Source organism: Peromyscus eremicus, chromosome 2 (genome assembly GCF_949786415.1).
Source record: "Peromyscus eremicus chromosome 2, PerEre_H2_v1, whole genome shotgun sequence".
NCBI lineage: Eukaryota > Metazoa > Chordata > Mammalia > Rodentia > Cricetidae > Peromyscus > Peromyscus eremicus.
The window spans coordinates 5,841,055-5,866,534 of record NC_081417.1 but is presented as its reverse complement, the minus strand read 5'-3'; the positions used below and the strand labels follow the sequence as shown (position 1 = coordinate 5,866,534).

The following is a 25,480-nucleotide window of genomic DNA, read 5'->3' as shown; positions in this document are numbered from 1 at the left end:
GCACAGTAGTTCCCCTGTTGAACATTATCAATGACTTTCATTTCTCCCCTTCCTTTGTAGTGATATCTACCTGCACACCCTGCCCTTCATTAGAAGAAGATCTAATGCAATCTCTCCATCTCCTGCCTCCCCCTTGTAAATAATCTCTTTGTCCTCTCCAACATTTCCTCAAAACCAAACCCCAGACCTCTCAATCCTTCTTTATAAGCCCGATAGTATGGGACATCTCTACCCCTGTGCTTACTTCCCAACACATTCACATATACCTCAGACTTTTCCTTGCTGTTCTCAGTTTTTTTCCCAATCCATACATTATTCTGCCTCATATCCTCTCATGTACCACTCATTTCTCTGTCCTAGATTTAAAGGATTCTTCATTTTCTATGCTGATCCACCTTGACTCTTATGACTTCTTTACCTTTATTGTCCCAAATCTTCAGGAAAGATAGAATAAGCTAATGCCATCAGTAAACCACAAACTAACACAAGAGCTACATTTACCCTGAGTCCAATACTTTTATCTTATTCTAATCAGGATAAAACACACACACACACACACACACACACACACACACACACACACACACACACTTGCTCCTTATTTTCATAGCCTATTTGAGCTCATGTATAGACACGCCTTCTTGCTGGGTAATGTTCTTCTCACAGAGTCTATATCAACAGGGTTTACCTTTCAGCTCAAATGAGCCAAGCCAACATAAGCAAACTCTACCTGGCTTGAAAATAAGTATGCTACTGCTCCCATGGGCCCTCTTAAGCTTAACATCTCCTGTGCCCCCACACCTCTCCCAATACAAAAATGCTTACTTTAAGGCTGTTACTATCCTTTTCCAACATCCTCTCCACCTCTCTACACATCAGTATGCTCTATTCCTCCATGTGCTTAGCATTTTTATGCTTTTGCCACTGAAAACAGCAACAATGAGGGTAAAGTCCTCACCTCCACTTTATGTCCTCTCTCTGGTTGTTCTAACTCAATCACCCCAACTTTCTCTTGCTATGAATCAACTGATTATGACAGATGGTATCCAGTCTCACTAAAAAAAAAAAAAAGGCACAGGAACTAACAAAATACCTCTATCTCACAAAAAAAAAATACAACCATTGTTCATCACATATTGACCACTGAAGCAAGATTCTTCCTGGAGGTGCCAGTATCAAAGGACCATAAGTGGAGAGAGGAGAATCCAACCTTCCTAGGTAACTAAAAACAAAGAATATGTCACTTTCACCATCATAGACCCTGGGATCCGCAGTGGACAGTGGCTATAAAAGGGATTATGGTTCTTCATAAGCCTTACTGATTGGTAAACATAACAATTTTTAGATCTCTTCAGATCTTTTACAGGCTGACCGTCAGTTGATCCCCTAACTGAAGCACTTGGGAGGTGGGGGGAGATAGCAGCTGCTAGAAACCATTTAGGATGAATTCCTCTCAGATCATCCTTGAGGAAACATCCTGGAAGGACACCCTTAACTCCTCTTTGGGACTCCTCAAATCACCCAACTGCTTCCTCTGTGTTCTTCTCTAAAACTCTCTAATGATGGCAGTACCCCTCATTAGGATCCTCCTTCTCCTCACCTTATGTCTCTGCAATATGTTCAAAACCAGGTAACCAAATCACCCACTAGTTATAACTAACTCCTCCTAATCTGTTCATCTTCTTCCCTATCCTCTGCTGAAGCAGAGGCCACACTATGACTTGGACAAGCCCCTGTCCAGGAGACAGAAGATAGAGGAGACTATCAACACTCCCTGTAATCAATAAAAGGCTGGTGACAGGCTGGCCCAAGTCCCTGGCCAAGAGGGAATCAGCTCCTTCCGGGGGAAAAAACTGCACATTCTGCATGTCTCAGAAGTCTGACCCAAGACAACAGTATCCTGTTATCTTAATTTCAACAGCATCTTGTTATCTTAACTCCCACAGCATCCTGTTATGACCAAAGGTCCCTTCATAAAAATTTCTATTTAAGACAGTTTCTTTGTTTGAAACAGTTTCCTTCTCCTTTAATGCTCTCCCACCAAACCTAAACCATCCTATAAAAACTCAAACTTTATTTTTGTGGGCCTCTTCTCTTTTTCTCAGAGACAGCCCAGCAGTGTATATGCCACTAAAGCTTCATTCTCAGTCTCAGTGTGGCTCTGGTGGTCTCACAGTCCTGTAAACCTTTATTAGGGAAACCTAGAGCCAAACAGTGACTTCTAGAAGAAGAGACTACTGCCTTCATGAACTCACAGTACCTGCAGGTACATACACTAGACCTACTCAAGATTAACATTAAAGCATAGAGGGTATTAAGGGCTCATAAGCCCCCACCACTACCAGAAGTTATTTATAGTTAATGGTTTCTGGGGGATGGAGAGTCAGTTTTCCTTAAGGATGTAGCCCCTGGCTAGTCAATTATGCTCTAGTGGATGGTCCCATACCTATGAGTACATAGGCTATTACAAAAAAGAGAAAAGAAAGGACAAGAAGTTGAGAGGGGGTAGGAAGGTGAAGATAGATCTGAGAGTAGTTAAGAGAGGGGGAAAGAGTGAATATTATCAAAATATATTATATGAAACTCAAATAGAATTCATAAAAATATTATTTTAAGGAGATGGAAAAAAGATATACAAACAAGTAGAAACTCAAAACTAGAAGCAGCAGCTAGTCTCACATGTAGATAGGGAGCTTCATACTGAAACCAGTCAGAGATGATAAGAAAGGACACTGAATTAAAGCAGGAAATCATTGAGAAGACACAGTGACTCTAATGTATAGAAACTAGTGTACCCGATTTCATAAAACAAACACTAATGAAAGAGGAGGCAAAGCTACACCAACAAGGCTTGCCTTCAATGTCCCACTCTCATTAATAGATACATACACAGATGGAAAAAATAAATCAGAATATCCCATTCTATATTTGTTGAAGAAAATTCTTCTCAATAGCTATGTTTGTTTGTTTGTTTTAATCACTGTTGTGACAAGCACTTGATAAACAAAGCTATAAGGGGGAGTTGGGTTTATGGGCCGGTGAGATTGCTTAGCAGGGAAAAGAGTCCTGTAGCCAAGCCTGATAATCTGAGTCTGATGCCAGGTCCCACATGATAAATGAAGAGAACTGATCCCTGAAAGCTTCCTTCTGACCTACACGCACACACACACACACACACACACACACACACACACACACACACTCATACTGTTGCACACACATACCTGTACATATATGCACACACAACAAATAAAATTTAAATGTGTGATAAAGGAGTTTATTTTGTTTACACTTTGTCTTAGTGAGTGTTCTGTTATTATGAAGAGACACCATGACCATGGTAGCTCTCTAAAGGAAAGCGTTTAACTGGGGCTGGCTTACAGTTTCAGAGGTTAATCCATTATCATCACTGTGAGAAGCATGGCAGCAAGCTGCCAGACATGATACTGGAGAAGGAGCTGAGAGTTTTACATCTGAATCCACAGGCAGCAGTCAGAGAGAGACACTTGGCCTGGCTTGAGCATTTGAAACTCCGAAGTCCACCCCTACTCACACACTTCCTCCAACAAAGCCACACCTACTCTAACAAGGCCATACTTCCTAATTCCTGTTGTGCATAGTCACTCCCTAATAACCAAGCATTCAAATATATAAACCTGTGGAGACCATTCCTATTTAAACCACCATATTCCATTCCCTACTCTCCCTAGGCTTATAGACATATCATTGTAGATGTAACCAACCGTCTTATTAAATAAGAAACACAGAGCCGATTCAGAGAAGAAAGCCAAGAGGTCAGAACTAAGAGCCTTACCCTTCCTGCTTCAGCTATCCTGCTTCAGCCAAGAGAGCTCTCCGAAAAAGAGGCCTACTTCATGTGTGTACGTCTTTAAATACTCCAGATGTTCTGCCTTCTCATTGGTTGTAAACTAAACACGTGACTGCCTTGTCATTGCCTGTATGTACCGCCCTCCAGGTCCTTAAAGGCGTGCGCCACCACCGCCACGCACTTGCTATGGCTCTATAACTCTGACCCCCAGGCAACTTTATTTATTAACATACAATTAAAATCACATTTCAGTACAAGTAAAATACCACCACATATCATAATGCAAAAAATGCACTCAGTCCAACTTCAAAAGTACCCATAGTTTACAACAGTCTCAACTATTTAAAAGTCCAAAGTGCAAAGACTCTTTGGAGACTCTTGGCAATCTTTTAACTATAATCCCCTGTAAAGTTAAAATGAAAAAGCAGATCACATACTTCCAACATACAAAGGCAGAAGTCATGAGTTTCAAGAGAGGAATTCCAAAAGGGAGTCTGGTGAAGAAATACTGGACCAAAGCAAGATCTAAAACCAGCATGGCTAATTCACACTCTGCCTCCCCATGTCTGATGTCAAAGGACTCTTCAAATCTCTGTTCCTTTCAGCTTTGTTGACTGCAACATACTTCTCTCTCCTGGGTTGGTTCCACACTTGATTTGCAGCTTTCCTCAGCAGGTATCCCACAGCTCTGGCATCTCCAGCATCTTGGGGTCTCTAAAGCAATCCAGGCTTCACCTTCACAGCTTCACACAATGGCCTATCTAGGCTTCCGTGCAGGGACACCCCTGACACATGCCTGGCCTCAGTGGCTTTCCTAGTCATGGAGGGAGATTCTATAACCCCCTTTCTTGTATCCTTAACTTTAAAGCCAGAACCATGTGGCTGAAGCTGCCAAGTCCTGCTGATTGATGGATCTGGAACAAAGCCCCCTCTTTTGATTACATTTCCATCAGCTTTCTGTTTTTGATGGTTTCTTTTACTGTTTAAACTTTTTTAAAATTCCTTTTTGTAAGTTGGAAGCTTAAATGGGTGAAGTCTTGCCTTGAGGTCCCCACTCCCTTTATTCCATTCAGCATCAGGCTTTTCTTTAATCTGTTTGTTTCCTTCAGCATAGGACTTAGCTTCATTACACTTTCCTCTTTCCTTCTCAAACTATATTTTTCCTTGCTTAGCTTTCTTCTTATTATTATAGATCTGCATAAGACTGGTCAATAATAACCATGTGACATAATCAATACTAAGCTGTTTTGAAATCTCCTCTGCCAATACCATTAATCCAAAACATTCAAGATAGCCTCAGGCAGACTTTTCAGACAAGGGCAAAAAGAAGCAAGATTATTCACCAAAATATCACAAAAATGGTATCTAAACCACTTAAAAATTCTTCTCTTCTGAAATCTCTTGAACCAGGCCACCATAATCTATGTCACTCTCAGAACCACTGTCTTCCATGCTTCTACTAGTATGGACCAGTAAGTCCCACTTACTTTCCTAATCCAAAATCCCAAAGTTCACATTCTGCCCCCACATAGCATGCTCAGGCCTGTCACAGAAATTCTCTGTTCCCTAGTGCCAACTTCTGTTTTAGTCAGTGTTCTATTATTGTGAAGAGACAACATGACCATGGCAAATCTGAGAAAGCATTTAATTGGCATTTGTTTACATTTTCAGAATTTTAGTCTATTATCATCATAGTAGGGAGCATGGCAACACACAGGCAGACAAGGTGCTGGAGAAGGAGCTGAGAGCTGAGCGTTCTACATCTGTATGCACAGGCAGCAGGCAGAAAGAGATACTTGGCCTGGCTTGAGCATTTGAAACCCAAATAATACCCTTAGGGACACACTTCCTCCAACAAGACCACACCTACTCTAATAAGGCCACTACTCCTAATCCCTGTCATGTAGCATCAATCCCTAGTGACCCAGCATTCAAATATATGAGCCTATGGGGGCCATTCCTGTTCAGACCACCATACACTTTGAGGGTACAGTTTACAAGGATGGAGAAGTCATGGCAGCAAGAGTGTAAGCCAGAAGTCAGGAAACACAGGAGATGAATGTAGTTGCTCTGCTAGCTTTCTCCTTTCTATTCAGTCTGAGACCCTGAACAATGGAATAGTACTGCCACATTTATGGTGGGTCATCCCACTTCAGTGAAACCTTCTTGAAAATTCCCTTATAGACATGTTTAAACAATTTTCTCATGCCTGAATGTTAAATTGACAACCAAGATTTTCTTGTCAACTTAATTTCCAAATAAATTCCAGTCCTGGCTCTTAAATCTTATTTTTATCTCATAATGCAAACTATATTTGTTCATTGGTAAAAGACTCCAAAGTCATAAAAATTCCCAAAATTCTTGAGTGTGTAAGTGTAGATTATCTTCTTAGACATATATAAATCATTAACTATGATCACTTATGAAATAAAAATATACTTTCATTACACACTGGCACAAAACAAACATTTATATTTCAAAAGAAAGAATAGTGCCATAACAAGGAATATATCAGGCCAAAGAAAGATCAAAACCCATGCTCTGGATATTGCTCTGTATAAATAAAATGCTGATTGGCCAGTAGCCAAGCAGGAAGTATAGGCAGAACAAGCAGAGAAGAGAATTCTGGGAAGTGGAAGGCTGAGGCAGAGAGACACTGCCAGCTACCACCATGACAAGTGAGATGTAAGGTACCGGTAAGCCATGAGCCACATGGCAACTTATAGATTAATAGAAATGGGTTAATTTAAGATATAAAAACTAGATAACAAAAAGCCTGCCATGGCCATACAGTTTATAAGTAATATAAGTCTCTGTGTGTTTACTTGGTTGGGTTTCAGCGGCTGCAGGACTGGCTGGTGAGAGAGATTTGTCTTGGCTGTGGGCCAGCCAGAAAAACTCCAGCTACAAACCCAGAGCAAGTTGCAGATACAAGGGGCAAGAACACAGCTCTATCCCTTCTTGGCTCCTAGTGAGGCAAAGCAAGATAATGTGGCCCACCAAGGCTGTCAGAGATGGAGAGGTGTATTGTAGCCGTATAGAAGTGCTCCAGATGGATGGCTTAAGGAGAATTACTGTGTATTATGAAGTGCTAGACAGGAGTGTTGTGCCAAGTACTAATCTTTTAATGGAATAACTGATACAAATGAGATCTTTTCCTCTTATATTGGACCTGACTAACTTCTGGCTGTTCCTCTAGCTGTTGAATTCCCAAAATAATAGTTGCTTAGAGCAGATGGAAGTGAGCTTTCAGAGATCCTGCTCATCTTCTACAAAATGACTAGCTTATATATGTTGACACTTGAGAATCTTGTAGATTTGCAAAAGCATCTTCAAGAACAGTAAAAATAGCACTTGAAGAGCTGGAACAAAGATTCTCAGCATGATTTTTAAAAGCCACTCCCAGGAGCTGAATGGGTATTCAGCAAGGTCTCACTGCCTACAATTTGCTAGCTAGGTGCACACCACAAGCAATACAGTTATTATCACTGTTGTTAGTTTAATGACAGAAGTATGTGATAAAAATTAATAGAAGAAGAGAATGTACAGTTTTGATTATAGAGAAAACAGGAAAGAAAAATAGGGGGATGGTCAACCAAATACAAATACATATAAACATGCAATAAAAATTGAATAAAGAGAGACTATTAATTTGAAGGGGAGCAAAAAGGTGTTTATGGGAAGGTTTGAAAGAAGGAAATTGAGGGGAGAAATGTTATAATTAAAGCACAATCTCAAAAATGAATAAAAATTAAAAAATCTAATAGTAAGCTGACCAAAAATAAATTTTTTTAGGAAAAAAAGAAAACAACCTAGGAATGAATTTGAAGCTCTCTACTTGATAGCTAGCATCTATAAGTGCCATAGTACACCATGCAGACTTTAGGGTAGAATTGTTACTGACAATCACTTTCAGTAATATATACTATATGCTATATTACTGTGCCTATTGATGCAATAGTGGTACACTTGTTATAAATGCAACCAATAACCTTCTTAATAGACTTAAGACCTGTAATACTGGAGGGAACTTATATCTGGTACTGTAAATTAGGGCAAAACCCTGTGGCTAGGGTGGCCACTGTTGTTAGTTTGTCTAACCAATGTGATTTTCCAATTAAATTGTTTTGCCCATTTTTGTGTTAACACTTACAGATTATCGTATCCCCCACTGTGGAGTAAATTTTCTTTGTTGCAGTCAGCTGTGGTTAATGTGGAGATGTATAACCAGTTTAAGTGATAAGAAAAAATAACTACTAAGGCATACAATGCTCATGTTTTATTAGACTTTATAAATCACCAGTTTTGGTTAACTCTCTTCCACCCCCTTTTTCTTTAATACTCAGAATAATCAATCATCTATATTACTCACTCCAAGATTCATAGAACATTGCAACAGAAGAGGTAAAAAATTTTAAGAGCCACAGGAAGTGGTTGAGTATTGTGTAGCTATTTCTTGCAATTCAGTTTGTAGACAGAAGAGAGACTCACAAGACTCAGAAAGCTCAAGAAACGTATAAGACTTGTGGCAAAATGCAAGCTGCAATTATTGCCACAGAAGAAAAAACTTTTCTATGACACTGTGTATGAGTTGTAAAGAAAACTCCAGTAATACAGGTTTCATGAGTCATTACCCATGCTTTATGGCCTTTTTACAGTGATGCAGCTGCTTTTGAGTCATCCATGTTCTCATAGGTAGCATCAATAAGCTCATTATTCACCAAGCTATATTTGGGTAGAATTGTTTCTTTTGTTTGCCATTAGTGCCATATCTGGAGTGATTAGTTTGTGTACATCCCCCCAGGAAAAAGTCTCACAAAAACATTATTCACAAAAAAATTTAAAAAACAATATCACCTTATAGAAATACAAAAGACCTCAAGCCAGTTGGTGGTGGCTCACACCATTAATCCCAGCACTCTGGAGGCAGAGAGAGGTGAATCTCTGGGTTTGAGGCCAGTCTGGTCTCCAGAGTGAGTTCCAGAAAAGCTGGGATTACACAAAAAAATCCTGTCCTGAAAAAAAAAAAAAAAGAAAGAAAAAGAAATACAAAAGACCTCAAATAGCCAAATCAACCACAAAAAAGAGAGATATTAGACATATAATAGTAACTGATTACAAATTATATTGCAAGATACATATCCCTGTCTCAAGAAATTACATTACCCCCCAAATCCCACCCACCCTCCGAGACTGCAACTGTTCCCTGAGACAGAGCCTGCCATCACCCAACTGGACTAACAGGTGAGTCTTTATCCTCACACCTGAACACCCCAGTCCCTACACTTTGGGCCCAGGGGCACAACCCTGCACCCCTATATTCCCACCCATTGCAGTTCCAGTTTCAGGCTAGTTGGCAGGCATATCTCCTGCACACAGGTCAGACTACTCCCATCCCCCATCAGACCCTATAAACTAAGCCCCACCTCCCCAAAATCCTACCCACCCTCCAAGACTGCAACTGTTCCCTGAGATAGAGCCTGTCAGCATCCAACTCGACTAAGAGGACAGTTGACAGGCAGACATCCTGCAGATAGGTCAGACTACCACTATCTACCACACAGTAAGACTGCAGCTACTCCCTAAGACAGAGACCACTAGCGCCAGTTGGACTAAGAGCTGATCCCTGAGACAAAAAGTCCATCAGCATCGACTAGACCAAGAGCTACCACTGGATCAAGAGTATCAATCAGACCAAGAGAGGCTCCCTCAGACACAGACACCGCTTGCACCAAGTAAAGAAAGAGATGGGTAGACGCCAGTACAAAAATACAGTCAACAACATAAAAACCAATATGGCTCCATCAGAACCTACATCAGCAAGACCTGAATAGCCTAACACAGAAGAAATGGAAGATATCTACCATAAAAATTACTGTAAGAAGATATTAGAGATCTTAAAACAGGAAATGAAAAATTCCCTTAAAGAAATCAAGGAAAAGTCAAACAAAAAATGGGAAGAAATCAGTAAATCTCATGAAAGCCAACAGAAAGCAATTAAATAAATGAGGGAAACAATTCAAGATTTCAAAACTGAAATGGAGTCAATAAAGAAGACATAAATTGAGGTAATGCTGGAAGTGGAAAATCTGAGCAAACAAACAGGAACTACAGATGCAAGTAAAACCAACAAAATGCAAGAGATGGAAGAATGGATCTCTGGCATTGAAGATACAGTAGAAGAAACAGATTCATCAGTCAAAGAAAACACTAAAACCAACAAAGTCATAACCCAACATGTCCAGGAAATTTGGCACACAATGAAAAGACCAAACCTAAGAATAATAGGGATAGAAGAAGGAGAAGAATACCAACTTAAAGGCACAGAAAATATATTCAACAAAATCATAGAAGAAAACTTTCCCAACCTAAAGAAGGAAATGCCTATAAAAATATAAGAAGGTTACAGAACACCAAATACGCTGGATCCAAAAAAAAGTCCCCTCACCACATAATAATCAAACCACTAAACGTACAGAATAAAGAAAAAATATTAAGAGCTGCAAAGGAAAAAGGCCAAGTAACATATAAAGGCAGACCCATAAGAATAACACCTGACTTCTCAATGGAAACTCTAAAAGCCAGAAGGTCCTGGACAAATGTTATGCAGATATTAAGAGACCATGGATGCCAACCTAGACTATTATACCCAGCAAACTCTCAATCAACATAGATGGAGTAAACAAAATATTCCATGATAAAAACAGATTTAAACAATACCTCTCCACAAATCCAGCCCTACAGAAAGCACTTGAAGGAAAAATCCAACCTAAGGAAGTTAGATACACCCATGAAAACACAGGCAATAGATAGTCCCATACCAACAAATACCAAAGAAGGGAAACATACAACACTACCACCAAAAAATAACAGGAATTAACAATAACTGGTCATTAATATCCATCAATATCAAGGTCTCAACTCACCTATAAAAAGACACAGGCTAACAGAATGGATACAAAAACAAGATCCATCAATTTGCTGCATACAAGGAACACACCTCAACTTAAAAGACAGACACCATCTCAGAATAAAAGGCTAGGAAAAGACATTCCAATCAAATGGATTTAAGAAGCAAGTTGGTGTAGCTATCCTAATATCTAATAAAATAGACTTCAAACTAAAATCAATTCAAAGAGATCAGGAAAGACACAACATATTTATCACAGGGAAAATCCGACAAGATGAAGTCTCAATTCTGAATATTTATGCCCCAAATACAAGGGCTCCAACATTTATAAAAGAAACATTACCAAAGCTTAAATCGCACATCAAACACCATACACTAGTAGTGGGAGACTTCAACACCCCACTCTCACCATGGACAGGTCTGCCAAACAGAAACTTAACACAGAAATAAGGGAACTAACAGATATTATGACTCAAATAGACTTAATAGATATTTACAGAATATTCCATCCTAACACAAAAGAATATACCTTCTTTTCAGCACCCCATGGAACCTTCTCCAAAGTCGACCACATGCTTGGTAACAAAGCAAATCTCAACAGATACAAAAAAAAAATTGAAATAACCTCCTGTGTCTTATCAGACCACCATGGCTTAAAGTTAGACTTCAACAACAACAAAAACTACAGAAAGCATACAATCTCATGGAAACTGAATAATGTGCAATTGAATCACCAATGGGTCAAGGAAGAAATAAAGGAAGAAATTAAAGATTTCCTAAAATTCAATGAAAATGAATGTACAACATTCCCAAACTTATGGGACACCATGAAAGCAGTGCTAAGAGGAAAATTCATAGCTCTAAATGCCCACATAAATAAGTTGGAGAAATCTCACACTAGTGACTTAACAGCACAACTGAAAGATCTAGAACAAGAAGAAGCAAACTCACCCAGGAGAAACAGACACCAGGAAATAATCAAATTGAGGGCTAAAATCAATAAAACAGAGACAAAGATTACAATACAAAGAATCAATGAAACAAAGAGTTGGTTCTTTGAGAAAATCAACAAGATAGATAAGCCCTTATCCAAATTAACCAAAAAGCGGAGAGAGCACATCTAATTAACAAAATCAGAAATGAAAAGGGGGACATAACAACAGAAAATGAGGAAATCCAGAGAATCATCAGGTCATACTTCAAAAACCTGTACTCCACAAAATTGGAAAATATGAAAGAAATGTATGTTTTCCTGGATAGGTACCACATACCAAAGTTAAATCAAGACCAGTTAAACTATTTAAATAGACCAATAACCCCTAAGGAAATAGAAACTATCATTAAAAGTCTCTCAACCAAAAAAAAGGCCAGGACCAGATGGTTTCAGTGCAGAATTCTACCAGATTTTCAAAGAAGAGCTAATACCAATACTCTTCAAATTGTTCCCCACCATAGAAACAGAAGGAACATTACCAAATTCTTTTTATGAGGCTACAGTTACCCTGATACCCAAACCACACAAAGATGCAACAAAGAAAGAGAACTACAAAGCAATTTCCCTCATGAACATTGATGCAAAAATACTCAATAAAATACTGCCTAACCAAATCCAGGAACAAATTAAAACAATTATCCATCATGACCAAGTAGGCTTCATCCCAGGGATGCAAGGATGGTTCAACATATGAAAATCTGTCAATGTAATACACCATATAAACAAACTGAAAGAAAAAAACCACATGATCATCTCATTGGATGCTGAAAAAGCCTTTGACAAAATCCAACACCCCTTCATGATAAAGGTCTTAGAGAGATCAGGAATACAAGGAACAAACTTAAACATAATAAGGGCAATTTACAGCAAGCTGACAGCCAACATCAAATTAAATGGAGAGAAACTCAAAGTGATTCCACTAAAATAAGGAACAAGACAAGACTGTCAACTCTCCCCATACTTATTCAATATAGTACTTGAAGTTCTAGCTAGAGCAATAAGACAACAAAAGGAAATCAAGGGGAGACAAATTGGAAAGGAAGAAGGCAAACTTTTATTATTTGCAGACAATATGATAGTATACATAAATGACCCCAAAAATTCTACCAGGGAACTCCTACAGCTGATAAACTCCTTCAGTAAAGTGGCAGGATACAAGATTAACTAAAAAAAAAATCAGTAGCCCTCCTATATACAAATGAAAAAGGGGCTGAGAAAGAAATCAGAGAAACATCACCCTTTACAATAGCCACAAATAATATAAAATACCTTGGGGTAACTCTAACTAAGCAAGTGAAAGATGTGTATGATAAAAACTTTAAGTCTCTGAAGAAAGAAATTGAAGAAGATATCAGAAAATGGAAAGATTTCCCATGCTCATGGATAGGTAGAATCAACATAATAAAAATGGCAGTCTTACCAAAAGCAATATACAGATTCAATGCAATCCTCATCAAAATACCAACACAATTCTTCACAGACTTGGAAAGAACAATACTTAACTTTATATGGAAAAACAAAAAACCTAGGATAGCTAAAAGAATCCTGTGTAATAAAGCAACCTTTGGAGGCATCATGATCCCCGACCTCAAGCTCTACTATAGAGCTATAGTAATAAAAACAGCTTGGCACTGGCATAAAAACTGACATGTGGACCAATGGAATCAAATTGAAGACCCGGACATTAATCTGCACACCTATGAACATATGATTTTGGACAAAGAAGCCAAAACTCTACCATGGAAAAAAGAAAGCATCTTCAACAAATGGTGCTGGCATAACTAGATGTCAACATGCAGAAGATTACAAATCCATGTCTGTCACCATTCACAAAACTCAAGTCCAAGTGGATCAAAGACCTCAACGTAAGTCCAGTTACACTGAACTTGATAGAAGAGAAAGTAGGAAGTAGTCTGGAACACATTGGCACAGGAGACCACTTCCTGAATATAACACCAGTAGCACAGACACTGAGAGCAACAATTAATAAATGGGACCTCCTAAAACTGACAAGATTTTGTAGAGCAAAAGACATGGTCAATAAGACAAAACGACAGCCTACAGAATGGGAAAAGATCTTCACCAACCCCACATGTGACAGAGGGCTGATCTCCAAAATATATAAAGAACTCAAAAAGCTAGAGATCAAAATACTGAACAATCCAATTAAAAAATGGATTAACAGAGAATTCTCAACAGAAGATTCTCAAATGGCTGAAAGACATTTAAGGAATTGCTCAACATCCTTAGTCATCAGGGAAATGCAAATCAAAACAACTCTGAGATACCATCTTACACCTGTCAGAATGGCTAAGATCAAAAACACTGAAGACAGCTTATGTTGGAGAGGATGTGGAGCAAGTGGAACACTCCTCCACTATTGGTGGGAATGCAAACTTGTACAGTCACTCTGGAAATCAGTATGGCAGTTTCTCAGAAAGTTGGGAATAAGTCTTCCTCAAGACCCAGTTATGCCACTCTTGGGCATATACCCAAGGAATGCTCAATCTTACCACAAGGACACATGCTCAAATATGTTCATATCAGCATTATTTGTAATAGCAAGAACCTGAAAACAACCTAGATGCCCCTCAACTGAAGAATGGATAAAGAAAATGTGGCACATATATACAATGGAGTACTACTCAGCAGTAAAAAACAATGATATCATGAAATTTGAAGGCAAATGGATGGATCTAGAAAATGTCATCATGAGTGAGGTAACCCACACTCAGAAGGACAAACATAGTATGTACTCACTCCTAAGTGGATACTAAATGGGAGGGAAGGGATGGCCAGACTGCAACCCGCAACTCCAAAGAGACTAGCTAACAGGAAAAGACTCTAGGAGGGACACATGGATGACCCTGTAAAGGAGAAGTGGATGAGATCTACATGAGTGGATTGGGGGTGGGGTGGTGGCAGAGAGCGAGGAGTGGGGGATGAGAAATAGGGAAATGTCCCAAACTGTAACAGGGACAGAGTGGGAGGGCAGGGAGGAAGATACCATGATAGATGAGGACGTCATGGGAATAGGAAAAGGCAGGGTGCTGGGGAGGCTCTCAGGAATCCACAAGGTTGACCCCACCTTGGTCTACTGTCAGTGGTCCAGAGGGTGCCTGGACTGGTCTACTCTGGTGACCAGCCTAGCAAATAACCTAGCTGTCATCATAGAGCCCTTGTCCAATGAATGATGGAGGCAGATACAGAGATCCATGGCCAGGCACCAGGCTGAGTTCCAGGAATTGATCCAATTGATGAGAGAGAGGAGGGATACTGCAGGTTAGGGACATCGAGATCATGATGGGAGGATGTGCAGATATGACAGACCATACGAGTGGAAACCCATGAACTGTGGGCTGGTGGCTGTGGAGCCCCCATGGGACTGGACTAGGCCCTCTAGACACGGAAGACCGTTGTTTGGCTCGAACTGTTTGGGGGGGCACCCAGGCAGGGGGATCGGGATCTGTCCCTGGTGCATGGGCAGGCTTCTGAAAATCTGGTGCCTGTGGTGTGACACCTTGCACAGCTTTGGTGCAGTGGGAAGGGGCTTGGACCTGCCTAGGCTCAGTGAGCTGGGCTTTGCTGACTCCCCATGGGATACCTCGATTTGGGGGATGTGGGGACATGGGGTGGCTTGGAAACGAGGGCTGGGGGGTAGGAGGAGGGTGGTCTGTGGATAACATGAGGAGTGAGTAGAAAATTTCTTAATAAAGAAAAATAAAATTAAAAAACAAAAACAAAAAAAATTACATTACGAAGCCAGAATAACAAAACCAGCATGGCACTGACACAAAATCAGTGTGTAGACCAATAGAACAGAACAGAACAGCATAGAGGAAATAGGAATAAATTCATGTAACTACAGCCATCAGCTGGTGCTGAGAAAAGTATATATATATATATATATATATATATATATATATATATATATATATATATATATGCAGAAGGATAGAACTAGATTTTTTCTTATCTCTCTATTAAAAATGAATCAAAGGCCTTAATTAGTGTAAAACTGGAAACTTTGAAACCACCAGATGAGACTACAGATAAAAATACCTTAAGATGTAGGCATAAGTCGGTCTGAGCTCAGATCCTCCATGCTCTATGTCTGAAGTGTGGAGTAAGACCCACCAACAGGGTTTTATCTTTGAGTCCTGGTAATTGTGCAACAATGACAGTTTGTACTATTTGGGGTTTTTTGGGCCCTCTTGACCAAAGATTCAAACAATGTCTCCATATCTGGCACCAGAGTTTTTTTTGTTTTTGTTTTTTTTTTTTTAATTTTTATTTTGCAATACAATTCAGTTCTACATATCAGCCACGGATTCCCTTGTTCTCCCCCCTCCCGTCCCCCTCATCTTCCCCCCAGCCCGCCCCCATTCCCACCTCCTCCAGGGCAAAGCCTTCCCTGCAGACTGAAATCAACCTGGTAGACTCAGTCTAGGTAGGTCCAGTCCACTCCTCCCAGGCCGAGCCAAGCGATCCTGCATAGGCCCCAGGTTTCAAACAGCCCACTCATGCAATGAGCACAGGACCCGGTCCCACTGCCTAGATGCCTCCCAAACAGATCAGGCCAATCAACTGTCTCACCCATTCAGAGGGCCTGATCCAGTTGGGAACTCCTCAGCCATTGGTTCATAGTTCATGTGTTTCCATTCATTTGGCTATTTGTCCCTGTGCTTTATCCAACCTTGGTCTCAACAATTCTCGCTCATATAAACCCTCCTCATTCTCGCTAATTGGACTCCCAGAGCTCCACCCGGGGCCTAGTCATGGATCTCTGCATCCAGATCTCTCAGTCGTTGGATGGGGTTTCTAGCACGACAATTAGGGTGTTTGGCCATCCCATCACCAGAGTAGGTCAGTTCGGGCTGTCTCTCGACCATTGCCAGCAGTCTGTTGTGGGGGTATCTTTGTGGATTTCTGTGGGCCTCTCCAGCACTTTGCTTCTTCCTATTCTCATGTGGTCTTCATTTACCATGGTCTCCTATTCCTTGTTCTCCCTCTCTGTTGTTGATCCAGCTGGGATCTCCCACTCCCCCAAGCTCTCTTTCCCTCGACCCTCACCCTTCACTACCCCCACTCATATCCAGGCTGTTCATGTAGATCTCATTCCATTTCTCTGTCATTGGGCGATCCCTGTGTCTTTCTTGGGGTCCTGTTTTCCAGGTAGCCTCCCTGGTGATGTGAGTAGCAGTCCAGTCATCCTTGTTCCACATCTAGTATCCTGCTATGAGTGAGTACATACCATGTTTGTCTTTCTGAGTCTGGGTTACCTCACTCAGGATGATTTTTTCTAGATCCATCCATTTGTCTGCAAACCTCATGATGTCATTGTTTTTCTCTGCTGAGTAGTATTCCATTGTGTGTATGTACCACATTTTGTTTATCCATTCTTCAGTTGAAGGGCATCTAGGTTGTTTCCATGTTCTGGCTATTACAAACAATGCTGATATGAACACAGCTGAACAAGTGCTCTTGTGGTGTGGTTGAGCATTCCTTGGGTATATGCCCAAGAGTGGTATAGCTGGATCTTGGGAGAGATGGATTCCCAATTTTCTAAGAAATCGCCATATTGATTTCCAAAGTGGTTGTACAAGCTTGCATTCCCACCAGCAGTGGAGGAGAGTTCCCCTAGCTCCACATCCTCTCCAGCATAAGGTGTCTTCAGTGTTTTTTTATCTTAGCCATTCTGACAGGCATAAGGTGGCACCAGAGTTTTAGTTAGATAGTCTGTGGTTCTTGTTGGGGAGCATTATTTTAAGTTTATAAAATAATGTTCCCCTACAGCTTTTACAAACACCTTTAATGCTATTTATCTCTCCATCCTCCTTTTCCCTCTATATTATCCTCCAACTCTCCTCTCCAGTTAGGTCCCCTCCTCCTGTTTTTCCTTTTTCCCTTCATAGCACTTGTGTCTTACTAAGCCCCTCTCCCAAGGTCCTTCTCCATCCCTCCTCCCATAGGTCCTGTCTACTATCTGGCTTCTGTGGTCCCTTCAGGTTACATACTCAAATCTAAAGTTTCATAACTAGGATCCACAAATAATACATGAAGCTTTTGTCTTTCTAAGCCCTGATTACTTCACTCAGCATATGTTTTCTAATTCAATCTAATTCAATCCATGTTCCTGTAGATTTTATGATTTAATTTTTCTTTACATCTGAATAGAATTTCATTGTGCATATGCACATTTTTATTATCCATTCATCAGTTAAAGGTTGTCTAACCTGTGTCCCTTTCCTAGCTACAGTGAATTGAGCAGCAAATACAGCTGAGCAAGCATCTTTGTACTAGGATATTGAGCCTTTGGATACATGCAAAGGGGTGTTATATCTAGGTCACATAGCAGGTCTTTTTTTTTAGCTTTTGAGTATTCTCCACATTTATTCCCATAGTAGCAATACCAGTTTACAATAATCCTTTCTTTGTATCCTTACCAGCATTTGTTATCAGTTGTTTTATTGGTTTTAGCTATTCTGACTGGGGAAAGATTGTAGAGTATTTTAATTTGCATGTCCTTGTTTTCTAAAGGTATCGAACACTTAAAAGATATTTACTAGCCACTTTTATTTGTTCTTTTGAATACTCTTTAGTCAGATACATAGTTGATTTTTAAAATTGGATTGTTTGTTTCCTTGATTTTTTTTAGTTTTGTGTTATTGTTTTAGTTTTTTTTTTTATTTTGCAATACAATTCAGTTCTACATATCAGCCACAGATTCCCTTGTTCTCCCCCCTCCCGTCCCCCTCATCTTCCCCCCAGCCCACCCCCCATTCCCACCTCCTCCAGGGCTAAGCCTCCCCTCGGACTGAGATCAATCTGGTAGACTCAGTCCAGGCAGGTCCAGTCCCCTCCTCCCAGGCCGAGCCAAGCGACCCTGCATAGGCCCCAGGTTTCAAACAGCCCACTCATGCAATGAGCACAGGACCGGGTACCACTGCCTGGATGCCTCCCAAATAGATCAAGCCAATCAACTGTCTCACCCATTCAGAGGGCCTGATCCAGTTGGGGACTCCTCAGCCATTGGTTCATAGTTCATGTGTTTCCATTCATTTGGCTATTTGTCCCTGTGCTTTATCCAACCTTGGTCTCAACAATTCTCGCTCATATAAACCCTCCTCTTTCTCGCTAATTGGACTCCCAGAGCTCCACCCGGGGCCTAGTCATGGATCTCTGCATCCAGATCCCTCAGTCGTTGGATGGGGTTTCTAGCACGACAATTAGGGTGTTTGGCCATCCCATCACCAGAGTAGGTCAGTTCGGGCTGTCTCTCGACCATTGCCAGCAGTCTGTTGTGGGGGTGTCTTTGTGGATTTCTGTGGGCCTCTCTAGCACTTTGCTTCTTCCTATTCTCCTGTGGTCTTCATTTACCATGGTCTCCTATATAGTCTGAATATTAATTCTTTTTTGGGTGTATGGTTGGAAAAGATTCTCTATTACTCTATATGCTCCATTTTCACTCAGCTTATACTTTCCTTTATAGTTTAATGGATTTTCTTGATCAACATTACTTAAAGTTGAAAGAGCACCTTCCAGAAGCAGGTAAAGGGGGCCAACAGGAAAATTTTGCCTTTCTGCATTCCACCCTAGCACTTCATTGGCAAGTTCATCCACCCTGTTGGTGAGTTTATCTACTCTATAACTGCCTCTGCTGATACATTGTTTCATTGATAATAAAATATAGTTTCTGCAGGTAGACTGAAAACCAGTAGCTCTCTAGGAATCCTCCAGGCCTACAGTACCAGGGAAGGACTACTGAGGCATTCAACCTGGTAGACTGAGAAGGTAACCTGTTCTTGGTCTCTCCAATGTGAAAGCAGTCACTGTGGAACTATCCAGACTGTTCTATGTATAGGTTGTGTGAGAGTGTAGAATAAACTGCTTTTCTATTCACTTAGTTCTATTCCTCTGGAGCAGCAGTTCTTAACCTATGTGTAATGACCCCTTTGGCAAACCTCTATCTCCAAAAATATTTACATTACAATTCATAACACTAGCAAAATTACAGTTATGAAGTAGCAACAAAAATAATTTTATGGTCAGGGGTCACCACAACATGAGGAACTGTACTAAAGAGTCACAGCATTAATAAAGTTGAGAATCACTGCTCTAGAGAATGTTGACTTTTATCTTCTATGAATTAATCTTATTTTCATTAAGTGGAATTTCAATTGACCTTCCAACAAGACTAACTACAATGAGAAGATATTACTGAACACTGATGTATAAAACAATTTTAAAACATTTGTATGCATTTGTCATAAGAGCAACAGTAATTGATTTAAACATTAACCATCTTAATCATTCATTCAATTACTTATTCAAAATCCAAATATTCAGTTCCTTGTTCTTCCATATTTGGATAAGCTGGTTTTATCTGCAGTATATGGAGTTGACTCTTCCTTACCTGGAAGGACAGGTTGTCCTTTATTTAAAATTGGGAATTCTCTGCAGATTTCTCCATCTTCTTGCTCTTGTGCCAGCCATCGTTGAACAGGAATATAAAACTTTTCTCCAGAATTCATGTTTTGCAATTCTATCTGTAATAGCAAAAAAAAAAAGCATCAAGAATAAAATGGGCTTTCTTCAAGCTTGATACTTAGGTCATAGTTCAAATGTATAAACTACAGAGAATTGAATAAAATGTAATAAGCCATTATCTGGAATCTTACTTATCCAAAACAACAAACTATACATGGCTTTTTTTATACTTAGAATAAGATTCTGAATAAAGAATGTCTTGAAGCAGTTGTGTCTCAGGAATTGGTGATAGCTAAGAGGTGACTATAATTTTGAAATGCACAAAGCCCTGAGTTTAATCCCACCACCTCCTCTCCCTGCAACAGGAAAGGCCTCCTCTCTTCATGGGCTCTCAAACAAGAAAATTGTCTTTCATTGAGAATGTACTTGTGTTAGGGAGAAATGGAAGAGAATATTTCACTCTGATTGTTGTATTTTTCCATTGCAATTTTACATAATCTTTTCAAATCATTTAACAAGTGTCCCAGCACCCTAGCTTCATAATTAATATTATTAGTTAGTTAGTAACTAAATGAGATATCAAATGCATTTATGATAAACTTTTATAAATTTATTAAACAATAAAAATGAAAAATATCATGTAATTATGTAAGTATCGACTTTAATATTCTACTTTGTAAGTAAGGCCTAAAGGACAAAACGAAGAATATTATCTTATACAAAAGTCAGGGAGTAGTTTTGAACTCTAACCATTACTTTTTACAAAGTAAACTTAATTTTTCATCCTGCTTCAAGAATTTTCATGACTTTAAGGTAAAGGTGATGGAATTACTAACATTTATTCATTCCTAATAACACAGTAAAAAATATGATTTCAGTAATGCTTCACCTTCCATGAATTTTTCTCTCATATTATAAAACTGCAAGAGAGAAAATTTACCAAGTGTCTTATTTACTTTTCTATTGCTGTGATATAACACCATGGCCAAAGCCACTTATAAAAGAAAGTGTTTAATTTGCTTATGGTTTGGAAGGATTAGAATCCATAATGGCAGAGCAAAGGAGTGATGCTACGAATAGCTGAGAGCTAATATCTTAATCGACAAGCAGGTGGCAGAGAGAGGCACACTGGGAATGGCACCACTATTTTGAAACCTCAAAGCCCATACCCAGTGACACACCTCTTCCAATAAGGCCAGAACTCCCAATCCTTTTCAACAGTTCCATCAAATTGAGAACCAAGTATTCAAACATAAGATCCTATGGAGGGGTTATACAAACTACCACATGCCACTCCCTGGCTCCCACAGGCTCCTGGCTATATTATAAGGCAAAATGTATTCCGTTCAACTTCAGATGTCTCTATAGTTTTTCACAGTCTTTTTTCACAGATTTATTCATAATTGTTTGTGTACAAATAAATATGTACATCAACCCAAATATAATAGACTAATTTCAAATAATTTCTAATACATGATTAGTCATTGTACTGACTGGTTTTGTGTGTTAACTTGACACAAGCTAGAGTCATCAGTTGAGGAAATGCCTCCATGAGATCCATCTGTAAGGCATTTTCTCAATTAGTGGTCAATGGGGAAGGGCCCAGCCCATGGAGAGAGGTAGCATCCCTGTGCTGGTGGCCCTAGGTTCTCTAAGAAAGCAGGAGGAGCAAGTGAAGGGGAGCAAGCCAGCAAGCAGCATCCCTCCCTGACCTCTGCATCAGCTCTTGCCTCCAGGATCCTGCATTGTTTGGGTTCCTGTCCTGACTTCTTTCAGTGATGAACAGCAATGTGGATGTGTAGGCCAAATAAACCGTTTTCTTTTCAAACTGTTTTTTGGTCATGATGTCTCATCATAGCAATAAAAACACTAAGACAAATTGGTACCAGTGTAGTGGGGAATTGCTGTGACAGACCTGATCATGTATTGGGGGGATTGTGGAAGGACTTTGAAACTCTGGGCAAGGAAAGCCATTGAGTATTAAGAGCTTTGTGGGATGTTCTGTGGGAGCTTGGAAGATAGAAATGTTGAGAGTAGTGCAGAAGATAGAGACCTGATTTGTGAAATTTCAGAGGGAAGTTTAAAGACTCTGTCAGGGCCATTTGTCATTTTGAACTAAGATACTGTGGTTCTGGTTGGCTGGGCTGAAGAATCTGCTGTGATAACAAGATACTGGAACTACTAAATCAAAACATAGCTTTACCAGGATACTTGATGCTGGTCAGCTGGAGCTAAGAAATTAGTGGTGATTAAGAAGATATCAGCATCACTGAGGTGAAATTTTCTGGGAAGTGCTTCTTGAGGGCACAGAGAAGCTGTGTTCCAGAGGCAGCCATGGTTGTACCTCATGCTGGCAGCCAGACGTAGTAATGTGTGTCACCAAAGTGATACTGGTTTTGAAGGCATGAAGGGGTCATGGAGAGTAGATGGGGCTTGGCATTGTAGAGGCCAGGAGAGTCCCTTTGTGAAGGTGCAGCCTTAGTGGCAATTGAAGGCCCAGGACTAAAGGGGTCATGCAAAGAAGTTGAGGCTTGGCACCATGAATAGAGCCTTTTAGAGGCTATTGGTAAAAGTACAATGCAGTTGCAGCAGAAGATCCCAGCATTTTGGAGATGCTAGTACCGTGGGATGACCACCAAAAACAGTAGCAGCTGTGGCAGTGGAGCCAGCAAGGGCCTAGAAAACAAGCTATGTGTGCTGCAGAGGGCAGAGCCAAAGGAGCAGAGGAACCCAGAGGATTGTAAGTGAATCCCAGCCTATGGATGGTTGGAATTTGGTTTTGCTTTGATTCAATTGTAACTGTGCCCTGATTTTTCCCTCTTGAAGTAAGAAAGTATTTTACTGGAGTTCATATTTGGGAGACTGAATTTTAAAAGACTTCATATTTTAAAAGAGATTGGCTATTTTAAATGAACTAAAATTGTAATGTTTTTGAATTTGTAAGGATTGTGGGACTTCTAAAGTTATTCATATTTTTAATGTGTGTTGTAGAATATAACTTAAATGTGTTACATTCATTTATGGAATTGTGGAACCTTTGTTTAATGATGCAAAGATGTATTCTTTCGTGTTGCATTTGTTTAACTCTGTAAAGCTGTGTTACTTTGCCTGTTTAAAGCACCTAATTGGTCTAATAAAGAGTTCAACAGCCAATAGCTAGGCAGGAGAAAGGATAGGCGGGGCTGGCATGCATAGAGAATAAATAGGAGAGAAAAGAAGAGGAGGGGCGAGAGAAGGAGAGGAGGACACCAGGGGCCAGCCACCCAGCTGTACAACCAGGCATGGAGTAAGAAGGAAAGAAAGGAATATAGAATAACAAAAAAGGTAAAAGCCCAGAGGTAAAAGGTAGATGGGATAATTTAAGTTAAGAAAAGCTGGCTAGAAATAAGGAAAGCTAAGGCCAGGAATTCATAAGTAAGAATAAGTCTCTGAGTATTTATTTGGGAGCTGGGCAGCAGGTCCACAAAGAGCAAAGAGTTTAAAAAAAAAAAAACTGACTACAAATCGGAGATCTTGGGGAGGTATAAGAAAGGAAGGGTGTGGCTTAATAGTTATGCTTGTATGTCAAGTTGACAAGGGGTCAGTTGTACTGGCTGGTTTTGTGTGTCAACTTGTCACAAGTTACAGTCATCAGAGAGGAAGGAGCCTCAGTTGAGGAAATGCCTCCATGAGATCAAGCTGTAAGGTGTTTGCTCAATTAGTGATCAATGTGGGAAGGCCAAGCCCATTGTGGGTGGTGCCATCCCTGGGCTGCTGGTCCTAGGTTCTATAAGAAGGCAGGCTTAGCAAACCAGTAAACACCACCCCTCTGTGGCCTTTACATGAGCTCCTACCCCTAGGATCTTGCCCTTTTTGAGTTCCTGGCCTGACTTCTTTCAGTGATGAAGAGTAACGTTTCCTCCCCAACTTACTTTTTGGTCATGGTGTTTCATCACAGCAAGAGAAACTCTAGCTAAGACAGTCATCAAAGACTTGGATCCAGCCTGCAGCTGACACTAAAAGCTTTTTAATGGTAAGTTCTACTTTTGTCCATCATCATTTTTCATGTATTTGCTTACCCACAGTTCAGCAACTTTAGCATTCAAAATCCTTTTCCATTGTTTTGACATGTTTCCAAGCAATTTAACTCTTTGTTGAATTACTATATAAACTAGGCTTATAAACCACCTTTCAGAACATTACTTCATGTACGAGGTACATCAATTTTATATACAAAATAAATGTTTTGTAAATATTGCTAAATAAAAGATTGTGATCCAACTGTATTTTATCTATAAGACATTCATTTCAAATAGAATTATGACTGTGATTTTTAAATAGGTTTGATCACGGTATCTTCATTGGTATTACACCTTGTTCTCATTTGTTCCCTTTGCCCCATTTATTCCAGCATTAACCCTCCTCATTCCTCCAGTTGGTCCCTTTCTGCTTATCCCCGAATAGTGCCAACTGTGTTTCTCCTCCCCTTTTCATTGATAATTTTTCATATAATATATTCTGATCATACTTTCTTCTCCTCTACCTCCTCCCAGATCCTCTTTATATCCCCAACTCCTGAAACATAGTCTCCCTTTCTCTCCTTCTCTTCACAAACAGGCAAATAAATTTAAAAGAAAACTAAATAAAAAATATACACACCACCACCCCCGAAAAAAATTTCACAAACTCACAATATTAGAAAACAAAATATACAACTAAAAAAACCAATAAGGCAAAAATGCCAAAACAAAGCCATATAAAACAAAAAGTCTACAAAAGTCTGAAAACATACATATTGAGCTCATTTTATGTTGGCCATCTACTGTTGGACATGGAATATTGTGGTAAATGTACCCAGTGAGATTCTATTAGAGTAAAATAATTTTTGCAAGTGTCAATAGCAGAAAAATTTTGGATTAGGAATGGCAGCCCATGTCCACTTCCCCTGTCAGCATGGGAACTCCATCTGACTTGAACCTGTGAGGTTTCTGTGCACACTGCCCCAGTCTCTGTGAGTTCATATGTGTATCAGTCCTGTTGTGTCTGGAGGACACTTTCTTTGGAGTCATGCATCCCCTCTGCCTCTTACAATGTTTCCTCCTCTTCTTCTGCACAGTTTCCTGAGCCCTGAAGGGATAAGTTTGATGAAGATATCCCCTACAGGACAGACTATTCCAAAAGTCTCTCATTCTCTGTACATTGCCCAGTGTGGGTCTCTGTTAGTTCCCATCTACTAAAAGAAGAAGTCTGATGTATGAGTAAAACAGAATGTCAATAG

At 39.9% G+C, this 25,480-nt stretch overlaps 1 protein-coding gene across 1 annotated transcript in view; it reads right to left on the bottom strand.

The window, feature by feature from the left end:
• The window catches only part of Rp1 (RP1 axonemal microtubule associated), a 357,619-nt gene that overhangs the window by 272,063 nt on the left and 60,076 nt on the right, over window positions 1-25,480 (bottom strand). The window contains 1 exon segment of the mRNA XM_059255599.1: window positions 20,150-20,282. Coding sequence (XP_059111582.1) covers window positions 20,150-20,282 — 133 coding nt within the window.